The following is a 21,381-nucleotide window of genomic DNA, read 5'->3' on the forward strand; positions in this document are numbered from 1 at the left end:
GCACTTTGGCGTTAAATCTAGAAATTAATCTCAAATTATAATACCTCAAAATAATAGAAACTCATAATTGTTAGGTGTTAGGTTTAATATAAAGTATGAATTAAACTACCTTAGGAGTTATGTTTGTTTTTATGTATAACTGTCTTTCAAACTGAAAGTTCCAATATCTTCTTAAAGAAGAAAGTTTGTACATTTTTGTTTCCATAATAGATTTATTACATTACAAATGACTAATATTTCTAAATAGAATTTCATATAAGATGTACATTTTACTACAACAGTGAAACCTATGTCAAAATTTAAAGACATGGCACAGGAATAAAAGATATTCTCTTGTATTTTCTGTTGTTTTTATAACACTATTGTAAAGTTATATTCCACAATACCATTCTCTTGTGTTTGAAATACAAAATTATAAAGTGCAACTTGGGTTACTTCTAGTATTGATGGAACATTTAGACAAAGGCCTTAGAAGAGTTTAATCATATTCAACTCTGGACAATAACAATAACAGTTTGTGAAGGGATTGACACAGATCCTAAAAAACTACGGGTCAATGAAGAAATTATAAAGGAAATCAGAAACAAACTCAAGACAAAAATAAAAACACAACTCTCCAAAATCTAGGGGACACAGCAAATGCAGTTCTAAGAGGGAAGTTATAGTGATACAAGCCTGCCTCAAGACACAAAAAATCCCTCAAACAACCTAAACTACCATCTATAGGAATTAGAAAAAAAAAAAAAAACAAGGAAAGCCCAAAGTAGGGAGAAGGAAGGAAATAGTAAAGATCAGAGAGAAAACAGCAACAAAATAAAAAATCTACGAAACCAAGAACTGTTTGTTTTCTTTTGAAAGAAACTGATAAGCCTTTAACCAGTCTCATTAGGGGAAAAAAAAAAGAGGACCCAAATAAGAAATGAAAGAGGAGAAATTACAGCCAGTATCACAAGATAACAAAAAAATAATAAGAATATTACAATTATATGCCAACAAACTGAACAATGCAGAAGAAATTGATAAATTTCTAGAAACATACAATCTTCCAAGACTGAATCAGGAAGAAATAATCTGAACAGATCAATCACTAGTAGTGAAACTGAGTTAATACTTAAAAAACTCCCAGCAAACAAAAGTCCAGGAACAGATGGCTTCACAGGGGAATGCTACCACACATATAAAGAAGAGCTAATACCAGTTCTCCTCAAACTATTACTAATACAGGAAACTGAAAAGGAGGGAATGCTCCCGAATTCATTCTAAAGGTCACCATCACCCTGATACCAAAACCAGACAAGACATGACAAGTAAGGAAATTATAGGCCGATATCTCTGTCAATAAAGATGCAAAAATCTTCAACAAAATACTAGCAAACCAAGTTCAACAATATATTAAAAAGATTAAACACTGTGATCCAGTGAGATTTATTTCAGGGATGCAAGGATGATTCAATATCTGCAAATTAATCAATGTGATACAATACACTGACAAAAGTAAAGACAAAAATCACACGATCATCTCAATAGGTGCATAAAAAGAATTTAACAAAATTCAACATCTTTTTAGACTAAAACTGTCATCAAAGTTCATATAAACAGGGCACAACATAAGAAAGCCCATTTATGACAAACCCACAGTTAACATCATACTCAATGATGAAGACGCTGAAAGCATTTCCACTAAGATCAAGACAAGGATGCCCACTAAAGAGCAATCAAATTGGAAAGGAAGAAGTAAAACTGTCACTATTTGCAGACAACATGATACTATATATAGAAAACTCTAATGTCTCCTCCAAAAAACTCTCAGAATAAATTCCATAAAGTTGCAGGCTACAAGATTAATATACAGAAATGTTACTTTTCTATAGATTAACAATGAACTATCAGAAAGAGAAAGTAAAAAAAAAAAATCCTGTTTAAAATCATACCAAAAAGAATAAAATACCTAGGGATAAACTCAGTCAGGAGGTGAACTATATACTCTGAAGACTATAAAACATTAATGAAGGCATCTCACCCATAGGTTATGGCTTCAACATCTACATGTATGTTGTTGATTTAAAAATCTTCCTATCTATCAGAAAAGAATATTAAGGGTCCCCACCCTCACTCCGTTGTCCAGTTTCTCATACTATAATAAGGTCCATAACTAACCTAATTTCCCCATTTGCTGTTTGTTTCTCTTTTTTGCACATTACTCACTTCAATGAATAATATAACCCGCGTCTAAGTAAAAAATCTGAGAGCGACCCTTAACTTTTTCTGACATCCAATTAATAGCCAAACCTTGTTAATCCTAATTCCTAAATCTCTTTCAAATCCATGCCTCCCTTTCTTATCACTGTTGCTACTGTTCTTATTCAGGCCTCATCATTTTTCCTCTGGACTTTTCAAAAAGCTTTGTTTATTGGTCTCCTTGTCTCTAATTTTTCTACTAACCTGCTTTTCACAGACATCTTCCTAAAGTGCAAATTTGATCACATTATTCCTTCACTCAAATTTTAACTGCTATGAGATTTTAAAAAATCTACAGTTTGACACTGCACAACAACAAAGCTTTTTATGAAGTCAGTCTTACCCTGCTATGCATTCCACACCAAAAACACCAGCCACATAATTAAAAAATAACAAATGACTTGCACTTACTCACATGTCAAGTATCCTTACATCCCCATTTTGTAAACTGTGGTGTTCCCTCTACTTGAATGCATCCTTCATCACTATTATCACCACCACCACCACCACCACAGCTCCTAGAAGCATTTTTCATACATAAAAGATAGTGGTACGTTTAATCAAAGACTTCTTACACATCAAAATAACCTGATTATTCAATAAATCCAAACTCAAATTTGTACTTATGTATTTAATTTTATTTGGTATACACCACTATGACCTTATTGTAATTGAAATCCAATACAGGATTTTTTTTTTTTTTCATGATTAGTCAACTCCACAAAGACAATAATACTGCTGTGGAAGACCAAAGGGGGAAAAAACTGATATATTTATTTACAGTTCCCTATATTGTAAACATTTAATTTATATACTGTTAGTAACTTTTAATGAGAGCTTTACATAGACAAGGAAATGATGCCCTGCATTTATATTCATATTCAGCAATAGCATATTAAATAGAATATCAGATTTTATTTTTCCTTAGCATTATGCTTTCTTTAGATAATTATCTAAACTTTCAAAAGATCTAAATATATTTAAGTACTATACAACTAAAACTACTTAAGCCAACACATTTGGCTTGTAATTTCATTTTTAGAATAATTTAAAGTGCTATAAGCAACCTGGCAATCAACACTTTCTATAAGAACAAAACTACCTTTAAACATATATTTACAAGATAATATACAATGTTTATCTGGAATAGCTGAAATTTCAGCACAGGGTCACTGTCACATGTATAACAGCAGGATTTTTTTTTTTTGCACAACATGAAGCTTTGAAATTAACTGATGAATTATTGCCACGATGGCTTATTACTGGTTTCCTACAAAAGAGGATAAGAACTACTGATATATTCTATCTTTTCTTTTTTTTTTTTTTGAGGTCACTTGACAGTAAGTTTGCATATTCAACAAGTCTACTGAGTTACGATATTCTACTTTAATCATTGCCCTTTTATAACAGCGAATGCTAATGGTAATTAATAACATATACCACTCAAAAAAATCACAAGTTTTTTTTCCTTTTGAACAGGAACCTATATTTTAGGACTTGGTGTGCAACAAGGCTAAAACAACAGAACTATAAAACAGTATACCTGACACAATATGTTGACGAAATATGCATCTGTTTCATAGTTTTTGTAGTTATGATAATGCCCTGCTAAGCTACAAATATGTAAATAGTATATTTTCTTGCTTGAAATATTAAATCCAGTAGAATCATCAAGTTCTCATTCTCCTTTGTCATTTTCTAATTCTTTATCAGATAATTCAGTGATGAAAGCATATGCCCAAACCTGCATATCACGTGCACTGTGGTCTATTACAATCAGAATTCTCCTCAAATTTCATTTTTATTAAAATGAAATTGAGAATAAAGGAAAAATTAACTTAAAAAAGGCTATAGTGTGAATTAAAACTAGAACTCAGTGGTCTATGAAGTATGCATTATTTTGGCATGTGTTTTTCCCCTCATAAGAATAACTAAGTTGAGCATGTCCGAGTCACCTGTGCCAACCTCACAGGTATAGATAGCACTGTCTAGCCTTCATTCCCTCAATGTCCCAGTTAGACTTCTCTAGTAAAATAAGAATATAGTTTAAGAAATAATAAATCAAAACAGTTTCAACAAAAGAGCACCATCCTATTAGGAGAATGAGATAACATGGATTGTAGATGAGGTGGTCACTATGATCAAAACGCTGCCAAAATTCTGACAAAACCAAAGCTGTTATACTGCATGGACCCATGCCATGGTCTAAACCTAAAGAACTCTGGGACAGAAACATGATTTTAAAAATAAATTCCAAAATTATAGCTGTAATAAATGGTGATACGAACTAATTTTAAAGCACGAGTTACATGTTATATTGTATTGCTTCTTGAACTTTCCAAACAGGGCTTGTTTGTCCATGTCAGGTTTGGGCCATTATCCTGCTAAGACAGAGCATTATATTCATTCAAAAGCCCAGATTTCAATGTCTTGGATAAAGAAATCTTCCTTCTTAGAAAGTGTATGATTCCCAAATGTTTTACAAGAATGGCTTCTTCCATGGTAGAGGTCTCCATCAAGCCAAAGGGCAAATTCTCCCCTGTTATACATAAAAAAAAATAGTTTTAATGATAATCTTTTAATTCTTATGCCCTAAGTTGCAAAAGGATAATTGCACAAGTTATAAAATATTAATTTAAATGAGATATTTCAATATCCAACAACTCTAAAATTATTTTTTCTAAACCATTCCCTACTCCTTTCCACACTAGCACAAGGTAATTTCATTTTGTTCATATCCCATTATAAAATCACTTAATATACAGATTAAAGAATAAAATGAACCCTCTAAAATTAACTTCATACAGAATTAGCTTTTGAGACAGGTGCTACTGTCTAATTCTTTGCCTGATGTTATGGATTTCTCTTTGCTGTATGGTTTTAATATATCTAACATGAGTTTCTTAGAGACATAAAAACTCGCTATCATCTAAAATAAAATACATGGTCAAAACTTCAATCTCCAATTCACAGCTGAGGAAACTTTAGACTTGAGTTGCTCAAGGTCCTATATGTAGTATATGTTGAAGCTGGAATCTAAATCAGGTCTAATTGACTCCAAAGCTTACGTTCAGTCTATCACATCATGATTTTCATTTCTTTGGGGCTCCTGTTTGGAATTCTGGAATATCACGTTCTTATAGTTCCCATTTCCTCAGACTGTACTCTCCTTTTTCAAAGATTGTAAACTTGTCTTAATTTGTTATCCAATGACCCAACGGTTAGCTTATTGGCAGGTTATATAATCAAAACCAAGTTCCACAGATATTTAATGACATTGTATATGTTATTTTCAGACTCAAGGCACCCTTAACAGCTTGAAATTATAAGCCACTTGCTTGTGAGGCCTTCCTGGAGAGCAAACTAAATCACATGTAAGACTATCATTTGGAGTAGGGCCAAATGACTGCCCCCTCCCCACCAAAAAAAGGTGTAATTGGAACATATAAACATTATAAGCTGATTCGAACAACTAAAACATAATATGGTTTTTAGTTACCTGGTTATGTCCTTCAGAGAAGGCTATAATAACCATGGTTATTTTTTAATCACTGAAATTATGTCTTCCAAACACCTATCTACAGAGAATTTGTTAGAACCACTTTGGATAATGAATATTCAGGCTAACAAGATTCTGTGACCTGAATGAATTATTATCATAGATCCTCAAATGTACGAAACAAATAAATAACACTTCTGTAAGTTTGGGAGTTTTTAGCAGATATTAGGTCTGATCCTGAAGGATAGACAGAAATACCAAATGAAGGGGTTGATGTTTGCTAAGGGCTATTTGAGAAGTCTAGACTAGGAAGCAGCAGAGCAAGCTGCCTCCAAACATCATGAAGACTAAATGGAGTTGGGAAAACAGTAAGAAACAGGTTTCCTTTAGTGCTTGCTAAGCCAAAAGAATCAAATCGAATTACTGATTAACTCACACTGTAAAAACAAAACAAGTAAGAAAACAAACCTTGAAAACTTGGTGCCTGGTGGGGGCATCACTAAAATTTTTTGCAGGAAAACTAATTTCTATTATTTAAAATATCAATTCAAATAGTCTCCAGGGTAGAATAACATGAAAAATTTTAGACCTTTTTTATAAACTGAGAGAAATAATATACCACCCATGGCTTTTTGAAAATTTGAGAAGTTCTAAGGGATTACTATATTTTCTGTTCAAATATCAAGGAGTCACTGTACTCTGAAAGATGGGTGTTAATCAAAAAGAAATCAACTAAACAGTATTTTAAAATGAATAAACAAATATTCTACCAAGAGTTTCAAATAAAGCACCTTCTTGAAAATATCATACTTTCTCACTCATAATATACAAATTAGGATTCTAATGTCAAAAGTTTCCAAAGATACATGATTTTATAAAAAAACACAAAGGAATTTTTAAAGTTTCCTTAAAAAACATCATGATAAAATGTTCAAGAGACTTACCCTCCACCACCAAAAGCTAGTGAATCCATGTCTCCTTTGATAAAAAACATATTATCTCCCGTCCACTTAAAGACCTACACGAATGAAAAGAAGCTTTAAATATGAAGGTAAAGTTAAAAAAACCTAGATTGATAGCAAGAGAAATACTGAGAATAGAAAAAATTGGGGTAGAAGGGTCTGGTGGTTTGGGTTTCAGTGTTTGTAGTACTAAATTTGAAAGCATGTGCTCTACTGCAATGTAACCTTCAACTGAATTCCTCAAATCTTATTATTTCTTCACACGTGTACTTTTCTGACTTTACAGGTCAAGAATCAGGCGGTTAATGAAAAAAGTTAAAGAAAACAGAAAATCAGTTTTAAAAACCTCAATTAGATGCCATTAACTTTGATTTTAACATCAAACATATATGTACGTTAATCCGATAATATTTTATATTTTGATATTGGGCCAAAGTCTTTTCTTTGGGTATGAATTTGCTGATCATCATTCTCATAAAAGCCTATAACACATGTTTATGATTTTCAGTTTCAATTTCTTTAAGGAGCAGTGACCATAAAAACACTTGGGAAATTTAAGGGTAAAATTTCTAGATGTTAATTTCTCACATATTTTTAACCTTTCAGAGGAGTTCTACCTAAACGTAATACAATAGCGATTTATAGCACTTCACCTTCATAAAAATTTTCCAAAGTATTCATCATAGTTTTCAACAAAACAAACTTTAATATTCACTTTTTCATAGATATATATTTGTTTAATCGTATTATTACAGTTATCAGATAGAAGCACCAAAAAAAGGTTTGAAAGTAAGCAAAACTGAAGATTCAGAAATCTGTAACAACTACAAGCTCCCAGTTAGCTGGAGATGTCAGCTGATGTTCTATGGAAGGAATGGAAAGCACTGGTTAATCTGGTGAGCCACCTAAACCCAAGTTTGTTAAGAGAGTTCCTACTGTGTTATCAGATTCTTCCTATTTTGTTCATTATAGAAACTGTTTTAAAGATAAACTCTTTTTTTTTTTAAACCAACTATGATGATTCCTACTGTCAAGATTATAATTTCATCTCCTAGGAACTGTCTGACATTCTGAACCTGAATGTATCTGAGGTGTGGAGATTGCACCCAGTATTTTAAACAGAATCACACATTCACTAAAATTCATGTGTATCTTTAAATTTTAGATCTTATTAGCATTAGAATATATCTAATTTTAGTCAAGCCACAATAAAGGGAAAGAAATCATGTAATCACTTTTGATTTAAACCCAAATAATTTACTTTTTAAGTTTTTAAGGCTGACTTACATCATTAAACTTATTTAGTCATTAAGTTTCTAGGAATTTTACAATGATATTTCATAAACAAAATAGAAATAATGAGGTATACTCCTTACTGAGCCCATGACATGTGCCTGGTACTATGCCAAGTGTTACACGATTTTCATTTAATTTTTAAACACCCTTGCTAGATTTTCTGATCCCCATTCTATCCACAAGAAAGTTAAAGCGTAGAATGGTCCAAAAAAGTGCTGTTACCTGTCAGTAAAAGGCAGAGATTGAGAGACAAATGCAAGTGTGTAGGATTTCAAAGTTCTTTTCATTATGCCATCTTTTTATAAACTGAATATAACTGGAGTAACTATCCTTACCTCAAATTCTGGACAGAATGTAAAGACAAAGGTCTCTCCAGTACCATAAAAGCCATCGCTTACTTTAAACGGCTCAGATGCCAATGCACCAAAAACCTAAGGACAAAAAGGATGTTCAATGACATGACTATTAATTTGTTTCATTAAGCATTATCTCATATACATGTTTAAGTAAAATGCAAAAAACAGGACTCTAGCATAGTTTGATCTACTTGTACTTAAAAAGGGAAACAATCAGTTGTCATGTAACTCACGTTATTGTCAAGTGCAAAGTATACCAGTTTTTCAAAGTGGAAAAGAACAGATCTTTCCTAGTTTTGAAATCTAAAAAGATGCTTCTTACAACAACTGAACAGGGAATTTACAAAAATGGTTGACACATCTCAGGAGGACATTGTACATACAATATGGATAACATGCTGCTGTGGGATTACAGCACTTAAGGAAGTAAAAACCCTTCAGTATAAGTAAATATTCTACTACTAAAATGATACGCTATTTTTTCCTCCATTAAACTCCACGAGGACAGGACTTGGGTGTGATTTGTTTGGTCCTGTAACTCCATGGCTTTACACAGTACATGAAACACAGTATATACCCTAAAAAAAGGCATGAATAAATAAGAGGCTTGGGCAAGTCATTTCAATGCTCTGGGTCTGAGGTTCCACACTATCAAGTGAGAATGCAGTTTGATAATCTCTATGGATACTGTCTCTCCTGACATCTTATTTTCATAGTCTAATTTTTAAAACAGACTTCCTTATCATAAGGTATGTATATAAAATACAAACGTACAGATTAATTTGGAATTATCACAAAGAAAAGTTCCAGTTAACCTTCATTCAGGCCAAGAAACAGAACATTACCAGCACTCCAGTAGATTGTGCCTCCTCAAAATCACCACCTCACCTCCCCAAAAGAAGCTACTAGGTCTGACAATATCAAAGATTGGTTCTGCCCATTTATGAACTTCCTACTTCAGAAATAAACCAATGTTTCTCTTGCTTATCTGTGGCTTTGTCCTTGGTATCATTCTCACACAATCACCTTTAACTTTCAAAACTTTGCCAATGCTTCAAGACTGTCAATTTCTACCCTTTCCCTGAACCTCATGCTTATCTCCCCCAGATAGGAATGAACAACCTTTACTCTAAACATCCTCCTTTTATTTTGAGGGGGGAGGGAGGTAATTAGTTGATTTATTTTTGGAGGAAGTACTGGGGATTGAACCCAGGACTTCGTGCTTGCACTCTACCACTTGAGCTATCCCCTCCCCACCTAAACACCCCTTTTACTTTGTATAGGTTCTCACTATACTAGGCATATTTCGCTTGGCTTTAGAGATATTCACATGCTTTAATGTTCTTTTCTATCTAACCAGAATCCTTTTGAAGACAGGAACTCTTTTATTATTCTTGCTCATGTCTATCCTCTGTAGGACTCAGCATTGCCTTGCATATCAAAAGCACTCCATAAATAGCAGTTAAACTTAATACAATGTACTAACGAGAGTAATTAAGGAATATGCTACAAGTTACTGTAACCTCTTAAAAGGCAAGGTGTCTATGATGTTACTTTTCATACCTGCCCATCACTGTCTTTAATCACCATCAGCACTGGGGTGTCTAAACCTGTCATTGTTCGATAAAGGGTCTTCAAGCTTGTGCCATGCTTTCCGGTACCATACACAAGAGTCCATGGATAGCCAATTGTTCTTGGTGGAAGATGCTTGGTAAGCTTTGAAAAATAAAGTGTTAACACATACTATCTTGATAGTCTGCTTATTGTCATTTTGAAGGATACTAATGCCAGTTGGAATTTAATGGTACTTTATAAAATGTAGGCTACAAAAATAACAGTAGAAATTATTTATCATTCTCAAAGATACTGAGATGCTTGAAGAGTAATTGTACATCTCTCAGCATGGAATATTAATTGTTCACTAGGAAGAGAAGGAATCATGCCAAACAAGATACAGATTAGAAAGAGACAAGAAACAGAGATTATTGTTTGTGCCCTCCATATCAAATCAACAAAAATATCTGATGGACTGTAAGCTTAATTATTAACCTCTTAAATCTAGAGCCAGACTATCAGAGTTAGAAATCAAGCTTCAATGCTTTATATACTGTGTGGCTTTGAACATTTACTCAACCTCTCTATGCCCAAGTTTCTTCACTGATAAAATGTGCCAATAAGAGCACCAACCTCTACAGGTGTTGGAATAACTACATTAAGAGAACCTACATAAAGCAAGTAACTAGCACACAATATGAAACCAAATACTGGCTACTGCATTGTCTCACCTAAATTGCTCCTGTTATTTACCTTACGGTCTGCCTTCCCAAATCTTTTACTCTCTTCTACTACATTAGCGGAGACTAAGAGGGGAAGACTGGAAGCAGTAAGCCTGATTCTTCAGTTCTCAGAACACCTGAAAAGAGGCTGTTTTACTCTCATGGGCACACAGAAATGCACCCATGTGGGTGGTCGTACCTTTTCAATCTGATCTGGCAGTAAGAGTTCACTGGGATCACTTAGATTTGGTCGAAAAGATTCAGATTCCAGGTCTGCTTTCACTGGAGCAACCTGCTTTGAATTTACGTCTTCCCTTGTAGTAATCTAAAGAAGTAAACAGCAGCGTCATATTAATATAAAATTGCAACAAACCTTCAAAAATTTTAGCCTTGTGAGAGAAATCAAACTTTATACCTTAGAAAAGGCAGCTAAAGCTTTAATTTAGAATTTTAGAAGGAAAAGGATGCTCCATCTAATAACAAAGGCATATCCAATGTAGAAAAAAGATTTCTTTTACAAGCAGACATTTTTCTCATCCACTACATGAGGAAGAACAGGTATTGAATGATAAACCCCATATTTCTGTGTAAAAAGAGATAGTTGCGTGCAAACTTTAATTTTTCTGTTCAGGGGCAAAAGTGAGCCAGCTAGCTTGCTTTTTATTTGTGCTATTTGAAATATGTGAGATTATTTTCTTCATCATAAAATAGAATTTGCCAAAAATAATTTTTAAAACTTCCTGGGTGCCAAAATTTTAATTTAAACAACAGTATAATAAAAAGTATAGTGTTTCATTTGGGGGGGGGGTGTATGCGAATTTGTTTCATTGAAAAAATTACCATCATTGTTAAAAATGCCTTTTAAGTTTTTACTTAAAACAGTACTTTTTAATTAATTTAAAAGTTAATTTGTTCACAAATATATGTTTTAAATTAATTTGACGCATTAAAAAGAATACATGTTTTTGTTTCATGGAAATAATCTCACCAATATTCTAAAAATGATTAAAAATGTTGATTAAAGAAAATTCCTATACAATTTATTCTGTTGCCACTTACTTTTTGATATTAATTTTATTTTAATATATAACATTCAGTAACATTGGCAAATAAAATATACAAAACATATCTATTACTGATGAAACTTCTGAACTAGAAAACAGAATTCTTTTGGAGCAGATAACTAAAATGCAGCAATTCTCAGCGACTGTGATTCCACACAGGAATGAAATCTTGCTAAATTATTTTGTTTCTTTAACAGATTTCTTATCACATCTAAACATATATTTTCAACCAATACATGTTCTAGAACTGCATTATTTTTTGATGAGAACTATATTAATTCTTTCACATCATCATAATGTTTTACCCTTATTTTGATGATGTGAAAGTTTAAAAAAAAAAATCCAAGGCAGCATGAGAAGCATTAAAAGAAAAGAACAAGATTCAGTAGTTCTAGCAAAGCCATGAAAGCATATCTCATTAAGAAGAAGAAAACACACCATACACAAAACTGAAAAAATAAGCTCAAATATTTAGTTCTTATTTCTAAAAAAAACACAAAGATTATTTCACAGAATTTTAAATAATTATCTAGTTCTACTGCATAACCTATACTATTCCCAACAATTTCTAATACCAATCAGAAGAACCTCAATAACAAAAACAATTCTTCTCATTTAGATAGTTGATGTGGGGTGGACAGAAACAGCCTTAAAGAAGAGAACCTTGCTATCCATTAAAATTTTAAACATTTTCCCATAGTACCACACCTCTCAGATTCTGTTTAGTAAAGAGTCAATCTCAAACCCAAGACATTCTTCTAATGTTAAATGAAAATTCCTCACCAATCTAAGAAACACACAGTACTGAGAAAAGTTCTAAAGTGACAGAAAATTCCTCTGAATATTTTTCAAATGTAAAGATGCCAGAAAAGATAGTCCTACAGCTCTTCAAGACAATACTCTTTAATACAAAAAGGAATTTTCTGATGGGGTATTTTAGTGCTGCAGTCAAAACAAATCCTTAAAAAAAGAGATTTGTACTGACGAAATCCACTAAAAACAGGGAGTATTCAATCTCTGGAGGGATTTAAACTACTGAAGGGGGCACCTGGAGACGTCTGCAGAGTGTGCGCAGTTCTTCAGTATTTAGAGCATCGATCCTGCGGTGATACTCAGCCACTGACACTACCTGAATATGGAGACAGGAAGACAATAATTCCACTGACAGTAGAGAAAAATAGCCAAAACAAAACAAAAATTGGAGGAATTTAAATGGAAAAGAGAACTGTAGCCAGGATTTCTTTCCCCACTCCATGCTGAAAATCCAAGAGCTTTATAAATCCAACTGCAGTAAAACACACATAAATGAATTTAACTATTATATCCAACTGCTAGTTCATGACATAGGGTTTATTTTATGGATTGTTTCATATAGACAATTTGAGTAAATAGAATTACAGTTGTTTATAAAGGAGATGCTATATAAAACATAACATGCTTTGCTAACATCAAAGAACATCTAAAACCTAAATGTTTAACAGTTTACAAAGAAAATGGTAGTTTCAACTCTCCCCTTCAAATCAGTTTAACTCCAACATTGCATCCTAATGGCAATACTGGATGAATTTCTTCTAGATAAAAGTAGCAAACATACCCATGCTATATGATCTGTATTAGAACAAAGGAGTAGGAGAGCATGAAAAAGATATGAAGTGCCTTTTAAAATCTAGTAAGAAAAACAAGCTCCAGAAAGTAGAATATTACATTTTTCAAAGCATTATCTAATCAATAGTAATTTCTCAGGATGTCTACTTCAGTCTAAATGACTCTTTTCAAGTTTCTGCCTCTCTTTTACAGTATTTCTTCATAGTGGTACTGCAGTAGTTATTTGTGACTAAAACTTACTGACTTTCCCACATTCTAAACTCCTAATGGAAATTCTGTATCTTCCATAATTGCCTAGACCAGTCTCTTGCACAGTGCTGAATTTGAAAGCCACGTATGAGATAAACATTACTACAAAAAGCTCACAAAACAGACAAGTTTCCTCAGACTGACATAACAGCTAAACCTTTTTCAGATCATGACATAATTCCTAAAACAGTAACTATAATATTGTGAAGCCTGGTGGTGCTGTAAATATGTGCTGAATTTTCTCAGGCTATGACAAATTCCTCTTGTGATCAATCAGTAATGTGTAGAGGTTTTGGCCACAAATGCAGTTAAATCAAATGGCTCATAAAGAATTTAAGCTTCTAATCTAGATTAAAAAAAAAAAAAACATTGCTGTAAGATATTAAAGAAGACCTGACAAAATGGAAAGATATCTCATTCACATGGATTAAGAGACTTAATATTGTTAAGATGGCAGTACTACCCAAAGTAATCTACAAATTCAATGCAATCCCTAGCAAAATTCCAACGGCCTTTTTTGAAGAAACGAAAAAGCAACCTTTAAATTAATATGGAATTGCAAGGGGCCCTAAATGGCTAAAACAATCTTGAAAAAGAAAAAAAAAGTTGGACTCACACTTCCCAATTTATTTAGCCATCTAAAAGAATGAATACACGCTATAACACGGAAGAACTTCGAACATTATCATAAGTGAAAAGAAGCCAGTCACAAAAAGGTCACATATTGCATGTTCACATTTATATGAAATAGTCAGAACAGATAAACCCATAGAGACAGAACATAAATCGGTGATTGCTAATGGCTAGGGGGAATGAGGAATGAGGAATAACCGCTTAGTAAGTGCAGGATTTTTTTGGCAGGGGGGATGATAAAAATGTTTTGAAACTAGATAAAGGTGGTGGTTGCATAACATTTTCAATGCACTAAATGTCACTGAATTGTGTTCACTTTAAAATGGTTATTTTATGTTATGTGACTTTCACCTCAATAAAAAAATTAAAACTTAAAAAAAAAGTGTTCCACTGGCTAAAAACATAATAAAAATAAAAGTTTGTTGTTCCAGCCAACTAAAATGAATTAGACACCTCTATAAAGGGCTATGTAAACCTGTTGAAAGCTATGAAAGAAAGACATGAGAATAGAAAAAGGGACGAGAAACTGAACAGATTTTTCATTCTTGCCATTATTATTAAAATTGGCTTTTGCAAAGCAAGAATGCGTGCAGTGTGATAGCTGACTCTCTACTACAGAGAAACCCAAAGAGGTTATAAACTCCAGCTCTGGGGGATCAGATGGACCTAGGTTTCTCCCCTGTTTATCTGTTTCTCCATAAAACACTGGAAATAATAAAAGCACATAACAAGCAGGGTTTTGTGTAAAGAAAATGAAGAAATAAAATGCATATAAACGATTGAGTACAGTGCCCACCACAGAGTAAATGAGGGCTAACATTATTACTTGATGATTTTTCACCAATTACCCTGAGGACTAGAGGATAATGTCTGAAGAGTCTCCATCTTTATTTTTGATATTAAAATATTTCAGTTTTGAGAGATCAATTATTTTATATACTTTGAATGACTATTCTGAAACTTTAAATTTTAGGACTAGATAAAAATATTAAAGATTTTTCAATTCAGAACAGAATTTTCAATAAAGATGAAAGAAAAATTAGGTACTAAAAATTAAAAAAATAATAGCTTACTTTGTAAGGCCAGCAAAAAAAAGTCTACAAAATATTTAATGACTAGTTACATTTTCTTCCTTTTTTCTATGGCATTCAGTCAAATCAAGAGTCTCCTAGATAAGAATTTTCAAATTAGATGACTTAACTACTTCTCTGCATTCTTTCCAAATTCTTATGGTAAACACTGATTTTATGCTTAAAGCTCCTTCTCTTACCATATAAAACACAGTTTTTGGATAAAAGTAAAACTGAATTTGCTCACAAAAGGGATCAGTTATAACTGTATCAACATCACTTAGAGTAGGAATTACCAGTAAGGGAACCATGAGCTGCCATAATAAGCATAAGCTAATAACATGTGGTAAAATCAGTTTCTTTAATGTCATAAATCTACCTTTTCTTGTCCATACTTAAAATAAAAAACTGTATTCCTTTCTGGGATTTATAAACTCATCACTTCCTTATTCTTAAATATTTATTCACGCTTTGATGAGTGAAGACACACAATAATGTCAAAAGAGTCTGCGAAGTAATAAAAAAAATCTGAAATCAAAGGAGTATAGAAATATACTTCCTCCTCTCAAAATAAATGGATAATAGATTCCTAGAATGGAGATGGAACTGAAATTAGTCTTAATTTTTAATGCCTTAGTAAATCATACTGCATGTACAGAATCTATTATTTTACCCAAAAGATTAAATCTAAGTAGAAAATGGACACATTTTTACAAAATGTCACCCATCACACTTCCAATTATTAAGAGTACATAGTTGAGGAAACCAGTACCTTCTAACCAAAACCGTATTCACCGTCTGGCTAAACGACTCACTTCTTAAGGAGTAAAGTGGTTTGCGTATACTGCTAAATCCCGTGTGTAGGAACTGAAACTGTGACCTAACCTCTGCAGAAGTAAGTGCTACTCTCTAGTCTTTTCAGTTTTTGACAAAGGACTCTCACACAGACAGTATTTGCCTAAGCATTTATTTTCACTGAATTGCAAATGTAAAGGCAGGATTAAATCCACTCATCTCTATTACAAAGATACTAACGACAGAAACCCCAACAGAAGCTGAAAATACTGAAAAGTACAATTGCTGTCAATACCATGTATAAGAACATGTTCTCCTAGAAAGAAGGAGCAATACTCTGGTCTAAGAAGTTCTCCTTCCAGGATGTTCTATTATTTCACCCTGAGATTATCCCATAAACAAACCAAAGGCTTCCCTTTCTCCAGCTGCCTTGAACACTAAAAAAAAGGCTGGTTGATTTCTGTGAATGTGCCATTTTTATTTCTTACTTATTCCTTACTTTTTTCCTTAGTAAAGGAAGATGGGGTAGAAAAAAAAAACTGTTATCTAATCAATGCCATTTATACTTACTTTGGTAATCCAAAAATAGGTTAAACAAGGAGGAAAAGCTAACTCTGAGCTGCTGTAGCTAACAAAAAGGTATACAACACTATCCTGAAGTCACAGAACCTTCTGTTCTGTATTTGATAATATACAACAAAATCTTTATTATAAAATAAGACCTGCATTATGTTAAAACTGTGCTCCTTTTTGCCTTAAATTAAAACTATTGCTTTCAAAATAATACTTCATGGACTTGTAATAAATGAGGTGTAAAAGGAACAAATAGAGAATCTAAATTAGATAACTGAAAAACAGAATAGAGGGAAAAAAGGTTTAAATCCATAATGAATTAAAAATAGAACACATTTTGATCTGAAAAATTTTTATATTTAAAATTACTTATTAAGTGTATTTGCAGATGATTCTCACAGATTTTCATGAGAAGACAAGATATATTCACTGTTCTTTTACTCAAAAAGAAACCTGTTAATTACTCAAAATCATTCAATTACAATATGCATGTATTATATTAACTTTACGGTGCAGTAAATGCAAGAAGCGAATCTCACAAAAAGGGAATAACCTTGTTTTCCCCAGAGTATACCAGAGGAAAAGAATACTCATTACACGAAGTTGAAATATATTAATATTAATATATTAATCACTATTGTAGTTGGTGACTTCAAAGTACGTCTATCAGTAACTTGCAATTCCAGCAGGCAAAAAATCAGTAAGGACATAGCTGAACTGAACAGTACTCTCAATTAATTGTATCTAATTGACATGTGCAGAATAGTTCATCCAAGAGCCGAATACGTATTCTTCTCAAGCTCACATTGAACATTCACTAAGATAGAACACATTCTGAGACATAAAACACACCTTAACAAACAGAAATCATAAAAGTAGGCTCTCAGATCACAATGAAATTAAACTAAAATTAACAACAAAGAAACAGTGTGAAAATACTTTTTAAAAACAGCCTTCTAATTAACACATGATCATTAAAGTCTTGGGAGAAATGTAAAATAATTCAAACTAAATGGAAATAAAAATACAGTGGGGATACAGTGAAAGCAGGAATTAGAGAGAAATTTATAGTATTGAATGTATATGTAAGAATAGAAAAATCTCTAAAATCAATCACCTTTGCTTCCATTTTAGGAAACTAGCAAAAGAGCAAATTAAATCTGAAGTAGAAGAAAAGAAATAATAAAAAAAATTAGAGCAGAAATCAATGAAATTGAAAACAAAAAATCAATAGAGAAAAACTCCATAAAACCAAAAGCCAGTTCTTTGAAAAGATCAATAAAATTGATAAACCTCTAGCCAGGCTATCTAAAATAAGAGAACAAACAAATTATATCATAAATGAAGACAGACCATCACTATTGATTACAAAGGATAATAAAGTAAAATAAAGGAAATGTTACAAACAAATCTATATCCACAAATTTGCAAACCTGGATAAAATGCGCAAGTTCCCTGAAAGACACAAACCAGCAAACTCACACAAGAAGAAACAGATTATCTGAATAGCTGATATCTATTAAACAAACTAAATGAACAATTGATCACCTTTCAAAATAGGAAGGATCAGGCCCAACTCTAGACAACTAAAATGAATTAGCTACCAGTAAACATCAAGGTAACTCCATGAAAAGCTATGCAAACTTGTTGAAAGCTATGACAGACATGAGAATAGAAGAGAGGAAAAACTGGACAGAATTCCATTCTGGCAAGTATTATTATATTGACTTTTGCAAAGCTACAATGTATACACTATGGCAGCTGATTCTGTACTTACAAAGAAAGTTAAAGAGGTACGATCTCTAGCTCTGGAGCATCTCCAGTGAATCCAGATAGATTCACTAGTGAATTTAATCAAACACTTAAGGAAGAAATTATATTAATTCTCTACAATCTCTTCCAGAAAATAGAAGCAGAGAAAATACTTCCCAACTCATTCTATGAGGCACTACCCTAATAAAAAATAAACAAAGGCATGAAAAAAAAGAAAAGCTACAGGTTAATATCTCTCACAAACATACATGCAAAAAGCCTCAACAAAGTATTACCGAATTGAATTCAACAATTTATAAAAAGAATTATATACAATGACCAAGTGGGATTTACTTCCAGGTATGCAAGGAATATATGCAAGGTATTTCAACATTTGATAACCAACTGATGTAATCCATCACATCAATAGATGCAGAAAAAGCATTAGTCAAAATCTAACACTCATTCATGATAAAAACTCTCAGCAACCTAGAAACAGAGGGCAAACCTTTCAACTTGATAAAGAACACCTACGAAAAAAAAATTCTACAATTAACATTGTACATAATGGCGAGAAATGAAATACTTTCCCACTAAGATAGAGAGCAAGGAAAAGATGTTTTCTCTCACCACTCCTATTCAACATTGAACTAGAAGATCTAGTTAACACAATAAAACAAGAAAAGGAAATAAAAAGTATACAGATTGGAAAAGATGGAATAAAAATGTCAGCAGATGACATGACTGTCCATATAAAAAATTCTAAAGAATAAACCAAAAATTACTAGAATTAATAAGTGTTCATAGTAAGTTTATAGGATACAAGGTTGATACACAAAAGTCAACCATTTCCCTCTACATCACCAATGAATAATTGAAATTTGAAATGTAAAACAATTCTATTCATGCAGAAAAAAAATGAAATAGGTTTTAATTTAACAAAATATATACAAGAAAAGTACAAAATTCCAAAGAAAGAAACTGAAGAAGATAACCCATGATCACATATATAAATAGGAAAACTCAACAGAGCAAGGTATCAGTTCTTCTCAACTTGGTCCATAGATTCAACACAATTCCAATAAAAATCCCACCAAGTTATCTTGTTGATATAGGCAAAATGATTATCTAAAGTTTATGTAAGAAGATCCCAAGGCCAACACAATAATGAAGGAAAAGAATAAAACTGGAAGACTGACACTACTCAATTTCAAAATTTACTATAAAGCGACAATAATCATGACTGTGAAACTGGCAAAGGAACAAACAAATAGACCAATGGAACAGAACACAGCACTCAGATATAGACTCACACAAATAAAATCAATTGATTTTTGACAAAGAAGCCCAGATAATGCAATGAAGAATGGACAATCTTCCACCAAATAGTGCTGGAACAACTGGACATCCACAGGCAAAAAAAGTTAATCTAGACAACGTCCTTATACTTTTCACAAAAATTAACTCAAAAATGGATCATAAACCCAACATAAAATGAAAAACTACAAAACTCCTAGAAGGCAACACAGGAAAAAAATCTAGGTGCCCTTGGGTTTTAAAATGTGTTTTTAGATAGAAAACCAAAAGCAAGAAAAAAAAATGAGTAAGTTAGATTTCTTTACAATTAAAAATGTCTGCTCTATGACAGACACTGTCAAGATAGTAAGAAAACAATCCATAGACTGGGAGAAAATCTTTGCAAAATATGTATCTGATAACTATGTTATCCAAAGTATCAAAGGATGCTTAAAACACAATAATAAAACAACCTAGTTAAAACATAAATGTTCTGAACAGACACTTGAGAATACGGAAAGATGCTTAATGCTTAACATTATATGTCATCAGGGAAATACAAATTAAAATAATAGGATACCGCTATAAACCTGTTTAGAACGCACAAAGTCTAAAGCGCTGACAACATCAAATGCTGCTGAGAATGTGGAGCAACAAGAACTTTCACTCACTGCTGGTTCAGCACAAAATGGTACATAGCCACTTTGGAAAGCATTTTTGCAGTTTCTTACAAAGTTAAACACACTCTTATCATACAATCCAGCGATCACACTCCTTGGTATTTTGGTGAAATGAGTTGAAAAATTTTGTCCACATAGTATCTGCACATAAATGTTTATAACAACTTTTTTACTATAAATGTCAAAACTTGGAAGTAATCAAGATGTCCTTCAATAGGTGAAAAGATAAACTATGGCATACAGAGACCATGAAGTATTAAAAGTCAACACTAAAAAGAAACGAATTACTAAGCCATGAAAAGACAGAGAGGAACCTTAAATGCATCTTACTAAGTGAAAGAAGCCAATATGAAATGGCTACATATGGTATAATTCCAACTACGTGATACTCTGAAAAAGGCAAAACTATGGAAACAGTAAAAAACAGCAGTGGTTCCCAGGTGTTTGAGTGGAGGGAAAGAGGGATGAACCTATGAAGCACAGGGCATTTCAGGGCAGGGAAACTACGCTGTATCATTCTGTAATGTTAGATATATGTCATTCCATAGAATGTATAACACAAAGAATGAAACCTAATGCAAACTACAGACTTTGGGTGACAATAACATACAATATTAGCTCATAAATTATGACAAATACACCACACTAACAAAATGTAAATAGGGGTACTGTGTTTGGAGAGGAAAGGGATGTATATGGGAACTCTGTACTTGCCATTCAGTTTTTCTGTAAACCTAAACCTGCTCTGAAAGATTAAAATCTAATTTAACTTTTAAGAAATTGTAAACACAAAATTCAGGGAGGTAGCTGCCAATGTGGAGGTGACATGAGATGACACAGAGAAAGAGTATACAGGATGATGCACTTTCATCGGTAATGTTCTAGTTCTTAAGTTGGGTAGCAGGATCACAGAGAGACATTTTCTTATGCTTCATAACTTACGTATGTAATAAACACATTTTTCAACTACTACGTCAAATAAATAAAGAAAAAATATTCTGTACTGAATATATGTGTATATATTTTCTTTCCAATTA

At 32.6% G+C, this 21,381-nt stretch overlaps 1 protein-coding gene across 10 annotated transcripts in view; it reads right to left on the minus strand.

The window, feature by feature from the left end:
* Positions 1–2,854: 2,854 nt before the first annotated feature.
* The window catches only part of OXR1 (oxidation resistance 1), a 378,919-nt gene continuing 360,392 nt past the window's right edge, over positions 2,855–21,381 (minus strand). For 6 of the 10 annotated variants that reach the window (XM_010981859.3, XM_031439484.2, XM_031439481.2 and 3 more), the window contains 6 exons: positions 12,740–12,820; positions 10,827–10,952; positions 9,915–10,067; positions 8,331–8,426; positions 6,682–6,755; positions 2,855–4,777 (listed from right to left, as the gene is read on the minus strand). In XM_010981859.3, coding sequence (XP_010980161.1) covers positions 4,642–4,777; positions 6,682–6,755; positions 8,331–8,426; positions 9,915–10,067; positions 10,827–10,952; positions 12,740–12,820 — 666 coding nt within the window. In that variant the 3' untranslated portion in view covers positions 2,855–4,641. The remainder of the gene's footprint in view (positions 4,778–6,681; positions 6,756–8,330; positions 8,427–9,914; positions 10,068–10,826; positions 10,953–12,739; positions 12,821–21,381) is intronic. The other 4 variants (XM_031439480.2, XM_064476897.1, XM_031439482.2 and 1 more) reach the window with 3 other exon arrangements.

The sequence above is a fragment of the Camelus dromedarius genome, chromosome 20 (assembly GCF_036321535.1).
Source record: "Camelus dromedarius isolate mCamDro1 chromosome 20, mCamDro1.pat, whole genome shotgun sequence".
Classification (NCBI taxonomy): domain Eukaryota; kingdom Metazoa; phylum Chordata; class Mammalia; order Artiodactyla; family Camelidae; genus Camelus; species Camelus dromedarius.